General features: G+C 40.3%; 1 protein-coding gene across 3 annotated transcripts in view; it reads left to right on the top strand.

Moving 5' to 3' along the window:
- The first annotated feature begins 2928 nt into the window (after positions 1-2928).
- Positions 2929-16880, top strand: part of bnc2 (basonuclin 2) — a 190037-nt gene continuing 176085 nt past the window's right edge. Inside the window, exon 1 of one of the 3 annotated variants that reach the window (XM_042484902.1) lies at positions 2929-3525. In XM_042484902.1, coding sequence (XP_042340836.1) covers positions 3523-3525 — 3 coding nt within the window. In that variant the 5' untranslated portion in view covers positions 2929-3522. The remainder of the gene's footprint in view (positions 3526-16880) is intronic. The other 2 variants (XM_042484899.1, XM_042484901.1) reach the window with 2 other exon arrangements.

Raw genomic sequence — 16880 nt, 5'->3', positions numbered from 1 at the left:
CCAATGTGCTCTGGTGGAAAAACAATGTGATCAGTGTTTATGCAGGATGTGCTCAGCCACAGTGATGCTGCATGATCGCCAAAGTTTTGGCAGCGGTCAGAGGCCAATACACAGTCACTGTCGTTATGTGCAGAAAACAGGATAAAAAAGACTAAATTGGAAGTGCGTCTGTGCTTTCAGAAGCAAGTGGAGCAATTAATAAAACAGCTGAAACACATCCTGAGATAACAATGTAAATACCTTTTTGCCTATTGCCTGACATTTACGCTGACATATAGATTCATATTTGTAATAAGCAAATATCACAAAGTTATTGAATTTAGTCTGTAGTGCCATGCTCCATTAATTTTAAGGGACATTTGTGAAATTAAAGGTGTAATATGTAATGTCTGGCTACATACACTGAAGAAATAGGGAGCGGCATTTCACCAATCTACTGGCTCCCTGCAATCTAAATTTACAGCCATCAGTTATAAAAAAAAAAAAAAAAAACAACAGTCAACTTCTCACTAACAGCAGAGCAAGAAAATGCAAAAATATCATGGTAGCAAAAAACAGCCACATCAGAAACATGATATCAACACCATTTGGAATGTTTTTCAGTACAGTTTGTGTTGTCATAAGTTGCACTTAAGTTTGTTAAATAGCCAAGATTAGATGATACCCTTAAAAAAATGCTGCGAGTTCAGAGTGAAACTCCATTTCTTTACTCACCAAGAGCTGCCTGCAGCAGTGGAAAGCCATGCCAGTGATTAGGGTTTCTCACACATTCATTTATTTGCATCACGATATCGGCATTTGTGGCCATATATTGATTTTCCATTTTTGGAACCAGACCACTCATTAGAAGCGGTGATGGAATATCTCTATATACATATACACACACATATATATATATAGTGTTTGGTTATTCAGAGCAGCAAACTCTCGAAGGACAGAGTGTACTATGGGCACAAATGGAGCAGCAGAATGCCAGAGGAGTGTAAAGTAAAACTTAATTGTTCATTTATTCATAAATACAATGTTAGATTTCTTAAAACAACCACATTCTCATTTTAGTGATATGAGGTGTTTTTCCAAACTACTTTAAGATCAAATCAGTTGTGTTCCCATGGAAACTGTGCACCCCATGGTCCAGCCCCGGGTCTAAAAGTATGCTCTCACTTGATTCTGCAGCAGGTTTTTTGATCCATCCATTCGACCTGATCAGCTCTGATCAACCCAACTACAAACTGATTGACCGATCAATTCTACATCCCGTGATTCAAACTCAACAAACTGCTGCTGAGGAGAAAAAAAAATCTGAGGAAGAGCTCAGAAACTCATGAGAACAATTTATGATTTAGAAAATGTTCATTAAAAACATTTCCTCATTCATTCACTTATTTGCTTATAAAGCTTCTTTCTACACAAGTCTTTACTGTTTTAAACTAATGCAAATGTAATTTTTCTAGGAGATGAAGCTGGCCCACAACACATTCTATCTTGTACTTGATCTTAGATCTATAACTTTGTCAGAAAATTACAATTCTAAAAAACTTTTTTGCCTCAAAAACAAAAAGCTAATGGTTTGTTTGACCCTGCTTGTGCGGCCCACCATACAGCAATACAGAGGCATAATTGTTCCAACAATTATAGAGTAAAGAAAAAGCTATATGAGTATGGCTATCCACACACCCACTATCATAACTATACCATCACACATCTTGGGTTTAGTGCAACAGAGATATTTAATGTAATAATTTGGCAACATGCTAACAGCAAAGTAAAAAAAAAGGTCATGTTTTGCTTTGATGCGCAGTTTATGTCATATTACTCTTTCACAGCCTCTGGTGTCTACATGTATATAATCAACATCACTGAATAAAAAACCACTTAGTGAATCAAATTAACGCAGCATCAAAGCATTTCAAGTCAACACAAAAAGATCCAAACACCTAATTTTTTTTATGGACAATCCTTTAAAGGCTTTTTGTTTTGTTGCTCACATAAGTATGTAATATCTCATTTAATTAGCAATGTAAGCCCTCTGACAAACAGGCATATGGTCCTCGCTCTCCCACGGCCTTGGCCAACCAATGAATATGCATATCCTGGGACCTCAGTAGCTTGTTACCCTGGAATGAATTCTACACAAGCCTAATCCCTGATCTATTATTTACCCCTTGACCAAACATGCAAGTGGGGCTTCCAGACGCTTGACTTGATAGAAATGACTGCCCTGGGATTCTGCTGCCTCTCTCACCCCCGGTGGAGGAGCCAAACTGAGGCAGCCAGTCACTCTGAGGAGCACTGTATGTCTCTCTTTCTGCTTCACTCTATCCTCAAACACACACACACACACACACACACACACACACACACACTCCTTCAACTCTTCACTCTTGAGATGTCTCAGTCAAATGTTGAGCAAATCCTCATAAAAACAAGTGAAACTTTAATGAGCGCGCCCACTTCTGAGGGGTATGAGGGACACAACTTAGGAAATCAGTGTCACATCCCTGCAGTACAAACCATAAACTATTTCCAACTGCCTAAAACACGTGTGCTCGCGCAAGAGGCGTGCGTGTGCTGTACCCGCGAGGGCAGAGAAAGTGAAAAAAAGTGAAAGTTTGCTTTAATGAAATGCAGCTTGTTCGCCCGAAAAGTTAATACACCGTTTAAAAGATGGCAGGAAAATGTATTTATTTCGTATTATTTTGGCTGCATTATATATCTTTTCTTGAAGTTGATATTTTTGAGAAATACAGATTACAAAACATTTAAAGTAGACACACACTGAGGGGAAAAATATCACATAGTCATCGCTGCTGTAAATGCGCGTCTCATTGCCGATTTCTTATCTTGTGCGTTTTTGGCACATTTTTGTAGCACAAAGATGTGACTCATCTTCCTGACATAACATCGTAAATCGACTCAAACTCTTGGACCCACAGTCACTCGGGTTACAGTCACACACGGCGTGTAAAACACTGGTCTGAATTCACAGCAGCCACCTTCTCTCCAGCCCGGACCGTCCGCAGCTCTTCTCGGCGCACTGCGCTGACTCTGCAGAAGGAAATCATCGGGGGAGTGTAGGAAGGCGGTTTTTTGTTAGCGTTTTTCTCAAGGTAGGACAAGCAGTTACAAGGCAGCTTCTGGTTGTCAGCGATCCCCACTGTCTCCTTTACTTCTTCAGTTTACGCTTTGGGGAAAAGAAGAGGGGACCGAGTGTCGCGGTGGTGCGTTCCTCTCCGTGAGACCGACGCGTTTCCAAACGTCTTGACGCGCGTTTTTCTCAGTGAAGCGGCGATTATCGGGATAAAAAAAAAGAGTGACTGTTTTCCCGTGTTGTTCCTAAAAACTGTCATAAACGGCGATGAGAGGTTTGTGAAAGGAACACCGATCGTGAATCACCTCCGACGGCGCGCAGCATTGAAGAGGAGAAAGTTCCCCACTTGAGGGCGAAATCAGACTTTTTTGAAGACGCCAAGTTTGAAAAGTGCCAGGAGCCCCGGGGTCTGTCAGATACAACATGCAGCAATGGTAAATATGATTTTTCTACCCGTGTCCTTAACGTACAAAGAGAAAAACACACTACAAATATAAATTGCGAAACTTTTTTTTCACTAACAAATGATGTGCTGATCTGTCATCTGAGCGGACGCAAACTTAACAGTCTTTATGAGGGCTTTATTTCCCAAACTTGTTTTTAATTCATATGACTCATTCGCTGGATTTGTTTATATGCGTGCATTTAAAAGAAAAATAATTTCTTCTGCTTGTTGGGATCCTTTTCTTTTCTGTCTCTTTCCTCTGTGTCTTGTATAATCTTTTTTTTCAGTCATCGTAGCATTTATAAGCACATTTTGACCAAAATCAGAAATTAGATCTAATCTGTAACATCCGCAATAAGTTTACAAAATATCAATATAGTTTTATAGTTTTGGTCAAGCCTTAAAAGTGCTCTCTGCTCCCCATAGACAAATTAAAAACATAACGTGACATCTTAATAGAAAATCGTTAACTCCACATAAACTTTGAAGAACTGTTTAATTTTTGATGTATTTATGAGACACTTTCTGCTACCTGTAGATTTAGGCCTGCATATTTGCAGACGCACACACACAAGTGAACTCTTGAAATCTGTGCAATTTAGTGCAGCGTCTTCAGATAGCAAACACATAAACGGGGCTGATAAAAACGTGCTATGTGTGTTTGGTTAAGTGAATGTGAGCAGACTTCATTTCATAGCTGACAGCAACATTTCTCAAGTTATTTTCAGGCCTAAAATCCCTCTGCTGAAAATCCTGCTTCACCTTTCTGCAGAATTCCTTCTGCAAGTGTGTTTTATTTTTCCTGCAACGTTTTATTGATTTCTTGAAATATTCACTCTGTTGTTTCAGCTGATATTTTGTGTGTTTGTGGAAGTCTTTATCAGTGTGTCATACAAACAAGGGAAGTTTGCCTGTTAGATGTTAATGCAAACAAAAGCTTTAGGTCATTTAAAATGTTTCTTTTTATATTTATTGGAGCGGAATAACACTGTAATCTGATTTTTATGTTTTATTTTTTTGCTAAACACACTTGCTTTGGTGCCTGTTTGCCATCCCCTGAGGAAAACTCAGGGAGCTCTTGGTCAACCTGTGACAGTGAAAACACAAGCAGAAGTACAGGGAGACATTTCATGTCAGTGTAAGACATTTCGGCATGGACGTTTCTGAATGCTCCAGGAGACAGAGAAGACGAAGGGAGAGAAGTAGAAAAAGAGGAACAGCGAGAGAGAGATTGAGATGAATGGCTCCACTTAAAAGCAACACAAAAGTACCTTCACACTTTCATCAGTGAGATGTGTGTGAGATTAATGTCTTGCACAGTGTTTTGGCCTGGTCTGAGTGTGTGTCAGGGATGTTTCATGAGCCTAAGCCGGTGCTGCTACTCCTCTGACCAATTTACATTCCTAGAGTGTCATTTCATTACTTCTATCTCCACGGTGCTTTTTGCATTTCAAATTTCCTTTAAGTCACGCGAGCTAAAATGTTGTTCTTTTTATGTATGTTTTTCTCTCTCACTCATGTCACATAATTATATATTTATTACATCCTCAGAGTTATAGACAGAGAATAAGCTGCTGGTGTGTTTTTGCTGGAAAATACATAAAAACATAAAAGGTTAGACAACAAAACAGCTCATAAAGTAATGGGGAAAACATCCTTGTTATGCCCTGAGTAGATTCAGCCTATATCGCCGCTACGTGAGGTTAAAGAAAAAGTTAAAGTTGTCAGCGAGGCTGCAGCTAGGTCGTGATTCCTCTGGGTCTGTGGGAATCAGAGAGGGGAGAGTGTGTGAGTGTGTGTGTGTGTGTGTGTGTGCGCGGGGTGGGAGCCACTGGTTAGTCGGTTCAATAATCTGCTGGACAGGTAGGCCTGTGACGCCCCCCTTAGAGAGGCTGCTAATGAAGAGAAAGGCTGCTTAGTGGTGCTCCACTCTGACCCCACCAACCCTCCCTGTCCCCCCTGCTGGCTTCCTCTGATTACTGCTCACATCGAGAACTCTTTGCTCCTCTTCTCCCCTCTACTCCATCCTCTCCATTTCCCCTGGTCTTCTCACTTTCTCCCTCCCTGCCTCGTTATTTGAAGAGAATGGGTGCTAAGTGCATAAAGGATATATTGATAACCTTTATATATTTTCTGTGCGGGGTTCTTTTTATTTGTGTACTTGCTTATTTCCATGTGATTAATTTAGGGCGATTATCACTGCTTGACCTCCATGTTCAGACCCATTTTCAGTGCAGTTTTAGTCATGACAAGGCTCTAATGTGAACAACTTAACCCCAGCGATGCACGGGTGAAAGTGTGCAAGTGCAGAGCAGGAAGAAAAAATAAACAAAATTTATTTTAGATGAAGGGAAATGTGCACTTTCACTCTTTCACTAACAGGTATTCAGCCTCGACAGCCATCAAAGCAACATTCTTGCAGTGTTTTTATTTATCCAGGAGCGGGTCACTGCCGCACTGGTACGACTGTGCTCCTCTCCATCTGTCCTCAGCCCCAATATTCTCTCGAGTGACTGATAGTGTGTCTTGGCAGTGACAGAAAAGGTAATATTTTGAAAGGGGGAGCAGGGTCATATACCTAGCGGTGGCTCGAGATGAAAATCTTTGAACAAGACACTGTAACCGAAGCTGCCGGCTTTAGCGACTAAACAGAGACACTGTGAAATGTTAAAACAAATTGGATGGCAGGAGTCCTAATTTAATAAAGAGCACAGCGTGAGACATACTTGATTTAAAACAATATACATATAGTAGACATAATTATATTTTTTGTACCTGGGAACACAAAGTAAGAAACTAAATCTTCACACACTTATACTCATGAAAACTCTCCGGTTTCCTCCAAATACATTATGAAATTTGGTCTGTGTTCCTGTTATTCTTCAGTTAAAAAAAAGAGAAATAAATAGCAGAATAAGTAGATAGGTAGGGCTGTTATGACACGAGCATGTAAGATGTGTTTAGTCTTGTCCCATCACACAGATCGAGATCTCTAACAGTTTAAAATCTGATGAATGATAGAGCCGTCTCTGAATATAGATCACACTTGGAAAAGTTAATGAGATTAAACTCAGGCTCAGTATTACAAGCTGTGTTTAAACTGTAAGCCGATACTTGTACTTACATGTGTTACATTTTTTGCGTCTTTTCTTTTTTTGAGCAGACTTCATTTCACATGCTAATCCAAACACTATCATATTCCTTAAGGAAGGAATCAGGAAAACTTTGGTCTTACATGAACACACCCAGTGTGTGCAGAAGCCGCACACTCCCTCAGTCTTTATTTGTTTAAAGTGAGAAATGATAGAACACATTTTGCACAACTCAGCCTTTAGAAATACACCCTCTGCTGCATTTTTCTGTCCTCCTAGACACGGTCATGATTCTCAACATTTTCAGCTGTAATTTGGGGTGGCCTTAATTGATTCTGTCCAGAACTAATTACCGGCAACTGTGTAAAATAAACACTTCAGTGTCACTGGGTGGCAACTGTCCGATCGGTAGGGAAATTACATTTCACTTGTAATCCATACGTTCTTCAGCAGGGCTAGAATATAATTCATGTCGACGCTATAGAAATACTAGAGACGCTGGACTTGTGTAACGAACAGGAGTATAGTTGTAACCAAATGGCTCAGTTGGGAGGTATAGGGTTATGTGGTATAATTTATATTTTATAGCTCCCTCCTGCACTGACTGCACTCCAGAATAAAGTTGTTCGATTTTGTTCCATGAACAGTGAGTGAGAAAATCTGGGATTTCACTTGTGATGGAAACTCCAGACACCACTTTGTTCCTTGCTTTCTTCTTGTATTTTTTATTTTCCTGTTGAGTCTCATTTCTTTCTCTCAGATAAAAAGACACCAAACTGCTGCTGTTTCAATACACACTGTATGTGTGGATGTTTGTTTGTCTGCTTTTTTTTTTTTTTTTTTTTTTTTGTGGGTGTGTGCATTAGCGGCCCATGCCTCAGTGACTCAAAAGGCATGGAAAGATCTCCTCAGGCCATACAGAGTGATTTGATTAAAAGAGAATAATTTGCCCTAAAGGTGTCTTTTCTCTTCTCTCCAAAAAAGCTGGTGGAAGAAATCTGATATGACAAGATAAGTGGTGGCTCATGAAAAATTCCTGAGGACTGAGACGTAGCATGTTGACTTTGGAATTATTGCCCTGAGTGTATGGTCCTTTGCTAGTAACTGTGCCTGACAATGTTATTTTTACCTGAGTAGCCTTTGAAATGATTCCTCGGCTCCTCAATCCCGATTTCTCTCATTTAAAACCTGTTTATGTAGTGTCCAGAGAAAGGACCAAGTAAACTTCACACTTCATTCCAGACATTTTCCTCTTCAGGCTTCTTTCACAGTACACCAAAGTACTCCCTAAAGGTCCAATGTGTAGGATTTAGTGGGATATATAAGCAGAATTGGTACATAGTATAATAAGTATATTTTCTTTGGAGTAAAATCACCTGAAAATAAGAATTGTCGTGTTTTTGTCTGCCTTCTTCACCGCCATGTTTCTACAGTAGACAAGAACAAACAAACCACACTGGCTCTAGATACATGCGTTTCTCGCATCAGCCACCGTAGTTAGCAGCCCCTTCATGAAGAGTGGCATTGGAAAAATATTGATTTTTAACGTGAAACTGCTTTATTTCTTTTTTTTTTTTTTTGCATTTTTGCCTTTGTTAGATAGGAAAGAGTGATAGCGTAAAAGGGGGAGAGAGAGGGGATGACATGCAGCAAAGGGCCGTGAGGTGGAATCGAACCCACGGCTGCTGCAGCAAGGACACTGCCTTCATATGTGGGGCACCTGCTTTATCCACTGACACCCCACTTTATTTAGTGTTTTTAGCAGTTTTACATAACTGCTTCCATTTGTTTCTGAGAGGAGGAGACCTCTGCAGATAATTTGGCTCCTGGTAAAAACGTCTTGAACAATGAACACTGAAGGAATCCAGCGTGACAGTGTTTCCTGATTCATTACTCACTCTCCTGTCTTGTCCTTGATTATTAAACAAGTAGTTCCACCCAAGCAATCTGATTGGTCGACAAGACATTTAAAGGTGCTCAAATATCCATGACAGCACACCTTTCTCATCACTAAAAGACTTACTCCGCTATTTCTTAATATATCTCTATATCACAAACTCTTCTCTTGAAATTCTCGCGAAGTTTTTCAAGAAAAGTAACAGCCAACTCACTAATGGTGCAAACAGTTAAACTAACACAAAGACGACATTAACCAGCATAAACCACCATATTCTGAACAGACACGTTATAAACACTGACATAAAGTGACATTTTCGTGTATGAACATAAAACAGCAAACTTAACTACAAACTAAAAACCACTCAGTCCAGCCCTAGGCATGATGGGAAATGTAGGCTACGTGATTAGGACCGCCTTCAAGAAGAAGAATGAAACAGAATATTTTGGAAACGATCACTCGTTTTTACACTAAATTTTACTTTTGGACATTACCTTGCTCTTGAGTTATTGGAAATGTTTGGCATCCTCCATCGGATGTGCCATGATGCGGAGCTACTAGCTTAAACATAGAGGTAAAGTTTGCAGATGTAATAGCTAAATCTGTATATGGAAAAATATTTTTGGTCAGCAGGTATCTTAGTTGTAATAAGCGAGCAAGCTAAGCATTTCTGTGTTTATATCTGCGGTATTTATTTATTTTGGGGATCCCCACGATCTCTTGAAAGCATAAACACAAGTTGGCCAGCGGACTCAACAGGGACTAGAAAAATGTCCGTTGCTACGTAGTTACAAAGGTTCAACCTACTTACTGGAGTAATACACTAGGTTTCATTTCATATAGGATTCTACTGACGTGAGTGATTGTTTTCCAGTTATTAGTCAGACTCAGTTGCACAAAGCTTTATATTGTGAGACCTAATTGCCCCAAAAACATGAATACGTTTTGATTATACATTTTTATTTTGTTGGGAAGAGTTGTATAATTGCAATACTACACTCGAGGGTGTACTTTGACGTCATTTGAGCACTTCAGTGATGCTTGCGGACCTTGGTGCAAGCACCTCGGTCCTAAAGGCATCACTGTCATGCTCAAATATATATAATATTACTTAAATCTAGCCCTAATGGTTTTTGCTCCTTCACCCTCCCAGTTCTTCATATCCTTGATCATTGTAGGAGGTTTGGTAACCACTGGCAGTCTTGTGACTGCATCAGACAAGTAACCATGGATGGGGGTTTTGTTGTTGGCCTGCTTTTACTAGTTAGTTAGCCACTTAAGATCTGTTTGCAGTGACTTACCTTTTGCCTCATGCAGTTGGTGCCTCAGGTCAAAACTTTGCGTCCCGTTGGCAGCAAATCAAAGAGCAAAGCAGCTGGTTTTTAAGCCATATAGTCTATTGCAGAATAACTTCTCCTGTATGAACGACAGAAACAAACAAACATTACATGTTGTAACTCAGGTTACTGTGCACAGGTGGAGCCCCCAAACCTTGTTACCTTGTGTCTACTGGAAATATAACTTTGTGAAAACCGAATAGCATAGCCATTTAACCAGTAAGTACCAGAAATAATTGTTGAGTCTGCCCTGAATGGCAAAAGCATTACACGAAAATGTCATTATGCTTCTTCACTGGAGTGATTTGGCAAGCTTATAGAGCCCATTAGTGGACTCTAGGTGTGCTCATAGAACAAAGGTTACATTTTGCTACCTTTATTATATCATAAACAAATTGCATATCTTTGACATTACCGCATACGATTTCCCAAAACACACATTTTTTGGTTGATTTTCTACCTTCCAGTCAACTATTAATCATTTCACTATCATTTCAGAGGCTTCAAACTATCTTTGAAAATTAAATGTTTCAATGTTCGATAAATCAATACTGTCAGAGTTAAATAAGGGACTGTGGCAAAACCCTTGAGATTTCATAAATGTGTCACACTTGAGAAATGTGAAGGTAGACTGAATATTATAAACATCATATGGCGTTTTGTACAAGTTAATGGCTTGTGTCCCATTTGACTTCAACAAAGACAAACCTTTTTTCATTGTGTGGATCGGTAAAGATGAACAGATACAGTCCAGAGAAGCCATTTTCAGAACACAAAGTCCAAACAAATGAATCAAGAGAGATTTGAGTCACTCTGAAAAGTATTCAGAGGATGTTCCAGTAGCCCAATGTAGGTTATATGTTTTAACTACTTTTTACATTTTGTTATTAGATAATAGTGCACAGTCCTATTTCAGATATATGACCATCCTGTAATAAATCAAAACTTCATATAATGTTATATATAAGTTGTACTTTTTTTTGTTAAATTGGACCAGAGCTGCAACAATTAGTTGATTAATCAATTAGTCAATCAACAAAAACCAACAGAAAAGAAATTGGTCCCTATTGTGATAATCTGATAATTAAATAAAATTAGAGCATGCTTCACAGTTTTCTGACATTTTATGGACAAAATGATGAATTTAGAAAAATAATCATAATAAAAGATAAAGAGATGATGAAGACAATTAATGGCTGCAGCCCATCTTCAGACTATACAAGGCTACAGTCAGAGAGGCAGACGACCAACGCTCAATAAAAAGGAAAATCAGTCAAGATGAATTCAAGTGCTCTGTTACTAAGGTTGTCTCTGTTTCACACCTCTAGTGCTCTTAAAATAATTTACATCCTTTTCCTGAAGTTGTATTCATGTGGTGGTACCTTATTAAATATAAAAGGTAACACATTTAGATTTTTTAGTCAGAACTACAGTTAATAAACCATATGTAGATACAATGTTTAAAATGAAGGTTCTTCGTAGGACTTTACAACCTAAAGCATGTTCACACAGGATGCATTTCAGCTCTGATTTTCAGTCATCCATCTTGCATTTTGCTTACAGTATTTGTGTGTAATGGATCTACAAGCACATTTTTTATGCTTGAAGTCTATTTTCTTCCATTTTTAGATTGTGATGTGGGCTCTGAGTGCTGTCAAAACATGGGTGATTCACTCAATACTGTGCATCCTGTGCAGACACAGATGCAGGACTGAAGCTGTTTCTGTGCCACTGTGCTACTGATGCTGCCCCCCCTGTGTAGACATGGTGTAAGTTTGTGTAGCTGCTAATCTGCGTGTTCATGTCGGTGTGTTACTTATGTATAAATCCCATCTATTCTGGATCACAAGGGAGCAACAGTCACCTTGGTTTTTCAAGACTTCACTTTCTCCAAGTTTTATCTGACAAAGATTCTTATCTGAATGTAATGATGATGTTCCAGGCACACTAGTAACCTTGTGGGCTGAGTGAATAATGTAGCCTCTATCACTCAGGCTTAAAACAGAGTTTGGTCTCTTTATGCTTATATGAAGTGACTGTAGATGTACCTTATAAAAGATCGGTGAATGATGTCGGTACATTGTGTACGTGTTCAATTACGTCGTGAACATTTTTATGTATTCACGTGTCCAGTAAAACATGTGTCTTCCTGATAGTGTCACTCATTTCGGAAAATACATCCATATGAGTGTCGATGAGGTTCAAGTTACAAAGCCCGCCTCTGCCTGTAGGAATTACAGTTACGACTACGGCCGTCGTCGTATTGTTTGTTGTAAGCAAAGAAGAAAGTTTGCTGAAGTTTTTAGTGAGCTGCATACCGATGAGTTTGTGATGGATGGGCCAAAAGAATGTGTTACACTGCAATGCGAGACAGCCATTCACTCTCCGTTTCCTTTCAACAGTCAACACTTTAATATCACAATATCTCATTGCGGTTTGCTGGCTCTCTGTTTACTGTGCACACAAAAAAAACCCAACAAAAAACATTGTGTTCCTAAACAGCCCTGGCTCTCTACAAGGTAAATAAATAATGTGGCTCGAATTGAGCCATGCAGCACTGTGACAGGTACCTTCCCTCTTCAACATCATCAGCAGGCTCCCAGGAACACCACTCAGCCTTACTTCCAATTTTTTTCCTAGTGGTCACTCAATGTATTGCAGCAAAAAAATTCCCTGGGGCCCAAAAAGGATTTTCCCCATAGACTACCATTGCAAAAGACGCCTGTACAACTCTATGAGCCGAGTGGGAACTCGCGGGCAGGATCAGCGGGGGAAACACTACTGGACATATTCAGTGGGCTACATATCACAGAAGTGAACCCGGAAGCTAGAAACTTTTTAGGCTTTTGCGTCAAGCGAACAACTCCATTGGTATGAATATGATGTAATAATAATAAATGAATGAGTATATAGTTATTATTATACATCTATGGTCCGCCCCCTTGTGAAACTGCTCCACCATGACTGTAATGAAATGTAAATAACATTTGCGGAATTACAGGAGCTTCTGAATGAGTGCTGATGGATGATGGGGTGCATTGTTTGGTTTAACAATCTTTCTCCAGAATTGCAGACTCCACCTTTAATGAGAGAGCAGTTTTAACCCAAAACACATTTTGCTAACCTTAACTACTTCCCATAACACCAACCAAGTTGTGTTTGTGCCTAAACATTGTCATACCAGCAATGTCATTTTTTTCCAATTGTGCTTTGTAAAAGTTTTGTAAGGCACTGACAAATGATGCACTTCATGCACTTACTAAGACTCTGGTTTGTCAGCCTTTGAAGCATTGTAAACAGCAGAAGTGATGTAGCTACCTCTGACCACTCAAGGTACCGAGCATCTACATTCATGTTGATTTCAATGAGTCGTGAACAGGCAGGAACCTCCAGGGCTGAAAAGTGACGCTAATGCCTGTAAGTGCCAAAAACTGAAGTTCGTTGAATGGCTACTTGAGGCTGGTCTTGAGAAGTGAGTCAATCCCCATAGACCCCCATGTTTAAATGCCAACTTTACAGCAGAAATAAACATTTACAGTCTGGTACAAACTGTTCTGGTCTCTGTAGCTAATTTAAACCTTTATGTACGGGGGTGATTTTTTTAAATAACTCACCCATTTATACTTTAGTAAGGCTAAATTTACCCATATTTAAAGGGTGGGGCCCCTTTAGTGACATGCTGGCTGCAATGTGTTGCTAAAGTTTAAAGTCTATGAGCCAGGTCCACCCCTTATAAAGCTCCACCCTCTCATCCAAATATGGTCCCTTCTGGCTCCAAAAAAACAAGATGGGCGACAGCTGAAATGCTGAACTCGAGGCTTCAATACGGCAGTCTACACGTTATATGTTTTTTTTTATACAGTCTGTGGTCTCGACCTCATGGCTTGGTAGGAACACACGGATTAACTCTATAGAACTGATTCGATGCAGTCTCATAGAAACTTTCTCCTTTAGCCTGATGCTGCATAGTCAACCTGACTGTGACATATCACCTATCAGCGTCTCAATCTATGTCGCAATCTCCAAGGGATATGCAGTTTTAATTGATTATACTGCATCTGTTGAACTGTACTGTGCCATGAAGTACATTGCCACAAGCCTGGCTGACAGGCTGGAAGTCCTACCCTGTCATTGTTGGTGACAAAGTTGCTATTTACAGTGATAATCATAGTAATTAAGCAGTCTAAGGATGATGGGATTCAGTGTGTTTGTTTGGGCCTAAGTTCACTTTTCCTGTTTGAGGGAAACGTAACACTCATAAACTGAGTGTGAAGGGCATATCTGAATGTGTGTGTGTGTGTTTTTTGGAGCTGTGGGGAAATCTGCTGACAGGTAGTGTGTCAGGAGGGGGACAGTGGCGCTTTTGAGACAGACACAAGAGACGAGTCTCAGAGAGAGGGAGAGAGAAAGAGGGCCTCTTTCATGTGACTCTGCATTCCACCAAGGCACAGGCAGAGAGAGGCACAAGACGAGACATGCGTCCCCCCTCGTCACTCCCTCTGCCTCCTCCCCCATTGCACCCATTCTCCCGCCCTCCACTCCCCACCCAGCCTCCACCCCTACCCTCTGCCAGTGACCTTAACATTTATCAAAGAACTCCATGCTGGAATTCCTCTTCAGCATCTGTGTCCTGGCGGGAGAGTCAGACGCACACACATACATGACACACACACACACACACACACACACACACAACGTGTCGCACACCAATCTGTTTTGAATACTGTGGCGCTGTGGAGGGGCTGTCCTCGTTGTTCCCTGAGCTAAGGAGGCTGGCCAAGAGACACTCACACACAGAGATGTGGACACATGCTTGCACACACACATTCTCTCCTCCTTCTTGTTTCTTTATTGTACCTCCTGTCACTTTGTCCTATTCATTTAACCTTTCATTAGAGCCAGCAGACAGCCCTGTGTGTGTCTGCACAGCTTCAGGAACAATGCCAAAAAAGCCCCACTGTCACAGTTATTAGATTCCTCTGGCCCCCTTTTACCCCGGCAACTCAATATTAAGAGAGGGAGAGTGAAAGAGGGGAGGCAGGATGATGAAGAGAAGGAGGAAAGGAAAGAAAAATGGGGTGCATGGTTGACGCTGCTGCATAACTCCTATGGCGAAGGATTCTCTTGACTTGTCAAGGACATGTGCCACATGTTGATAGTAGACATGTCTCAGGCAGCATAAGAAGGGGAATGTTTGCTGCGACAGGAAAGAGAGAGATGGAGAGAAGAGGACAAGTGTGGTGTGACTGTCTTGTGCTGTGGCGAGCAGCACCCTGGAGGAGTTAGACTGAAAACACAGTTTGTGGAGGAATTCAGTTTTTAATGGGCAGCCAGGAGGGGCAGTCTGGTCCCCAAGGAGGGACAAAACAACGCCCCCTCCTTCTCCCTTCCTTCTGTCTTCTCTATCTGACTCTCTATATCCTTTCTTGTTCTCATTGCACACTGAGCACCATGACGAGAATCATCTCTTTTATGAGCCTTGTGTTAAGTGTTTGTGTTGAGCTCCAAATTGATGATCAAAAATAATGTTTTTAAGAGCCATTATTCCATTTACATATTTAGAGGGCCAACAGATGAAGATGGAATATTTCCGGAGAAACCATAAAATCAAAAAAAAAAAGTCACTCACTTCTCCCACTATAACAAATACTCAGCAGCTTATTTTACAGATAGCAGTGTATTCAGATACGTATAAATCATCATTATCCTCGCCATTAGCTGCTGCCGACAGGTGTAATGTCACGTAACTGTCACATACATCTATCAAGTGTGTGGGGGCTTTAACAAAATGTAGATGCTATAAACACTACATTTCACTGTGAAACGAACGCTGACAAGCAATAGCCCAACATCATGCAAAAGTTAACAGTTTGAATATGGATACCAAAATTAAATTGTGAAAACATATCCAATAGTGAGTGATTTCAGAAACAGCCCAAAAAAAGTTGGACTTGTTCATCTTCCTCTAGCATCCTTCTAATGTGGTGAAGTCACAGTCACCTTGTTATCAACCAAAGAGCCCCACATACAGTCCCAAAACAGGAGGTGATGTCGAAGTTCCAATCAATGACTGTAAATAAAGATGTAAAACACATCTCCACGTCCTATCACAGTAGAAAAATAAAAATATCCCGCTAACAGCCATCTTGCACTGGTGACGCTATTTGGAGCCTTAGTCTGCAGAGTGGTGATCCCTTTTTTATAGATTTAAATAAGTAATTTAAACCAAATTTATTGGAAAACAATGCCTGACCATTCATCAGTGTGGTAAGACCTACCTAAAATGATCCATTTTTAGAAAAAAAATGAATTTGACATTGCTTTGATTTTTCAGTTTGGCCCAGTTTGTCAGTACGACCTATACTGCAGCCCACCACCAGAGGGGGGCCGAGATGTTTTGTCGTCATGTAGTCCACCTTTATCGTACAGTGTATGGTTTCAAAATGGCAAATAATGAGAAGGTCCTCTTTCAAAAATGACCACATGGGTCAGCTTATTACGGCCCATATTTACATTACTGTTAAGTGCTGACCTCTGTTGATCATTGTAATAATAATGGGAGGAGGAGGGTGTCAGGTGATGTAGTATAAAGAGAGAAAATCTGTGTTGTGTAGAGAGAAGGTCAGGGTGGATGGATGACTCAAAAACAAAACAAAAGAGGAGTTTCATACAGGAGACTGCACTTTGTGTCCCATGTGAAACCAAAAGTCAATGCTGAGTTATTTTACGTAACTAAGGAAGTGAGGTATGTGTTGCGGGTCACGTATGTCGCATTTCTTAAAACCTAACCAACTGCGACCGTTTTACAACGTTAACCACGTGCATGAAACTGCACCTGTTAATGGTCATTTACAACCTATTCTGTCATTGAGGTGGGACACCAGTAGGGGCGCTATTTAAGGGAAATGTTAAGGTGGTCAGGGGCTGCTGTAATAGATAGTAGGAACAAACAACTTACGTGGTCGTATGGGTTGGAGGACTTTTTGTTCAAAATAAATATTGTGCAGAGCACTTCGAA

Source organism: Plectropomus leopardus, chromosome 4 (assembly GCF_008729295.1).
Source record: "Plectropomus leopardus isolate mb chromosome 4, YSFRI_Pleo_2.0, whole genome shotgun sequence".
In the NCBI taxonomy this organism is placed as follows: domain Eukaryota; kingdom Metazoa; phylum Chordata; class Actinopteri; order Perciformes; family Serranidae; genus Plectropomus; species Plectropomus leopardus.
The sequence above is the reverse complement of the archived record's forward strand: the minus strand, read 5'-3'. Positions and strand labels throughout refer to the sequence as shown.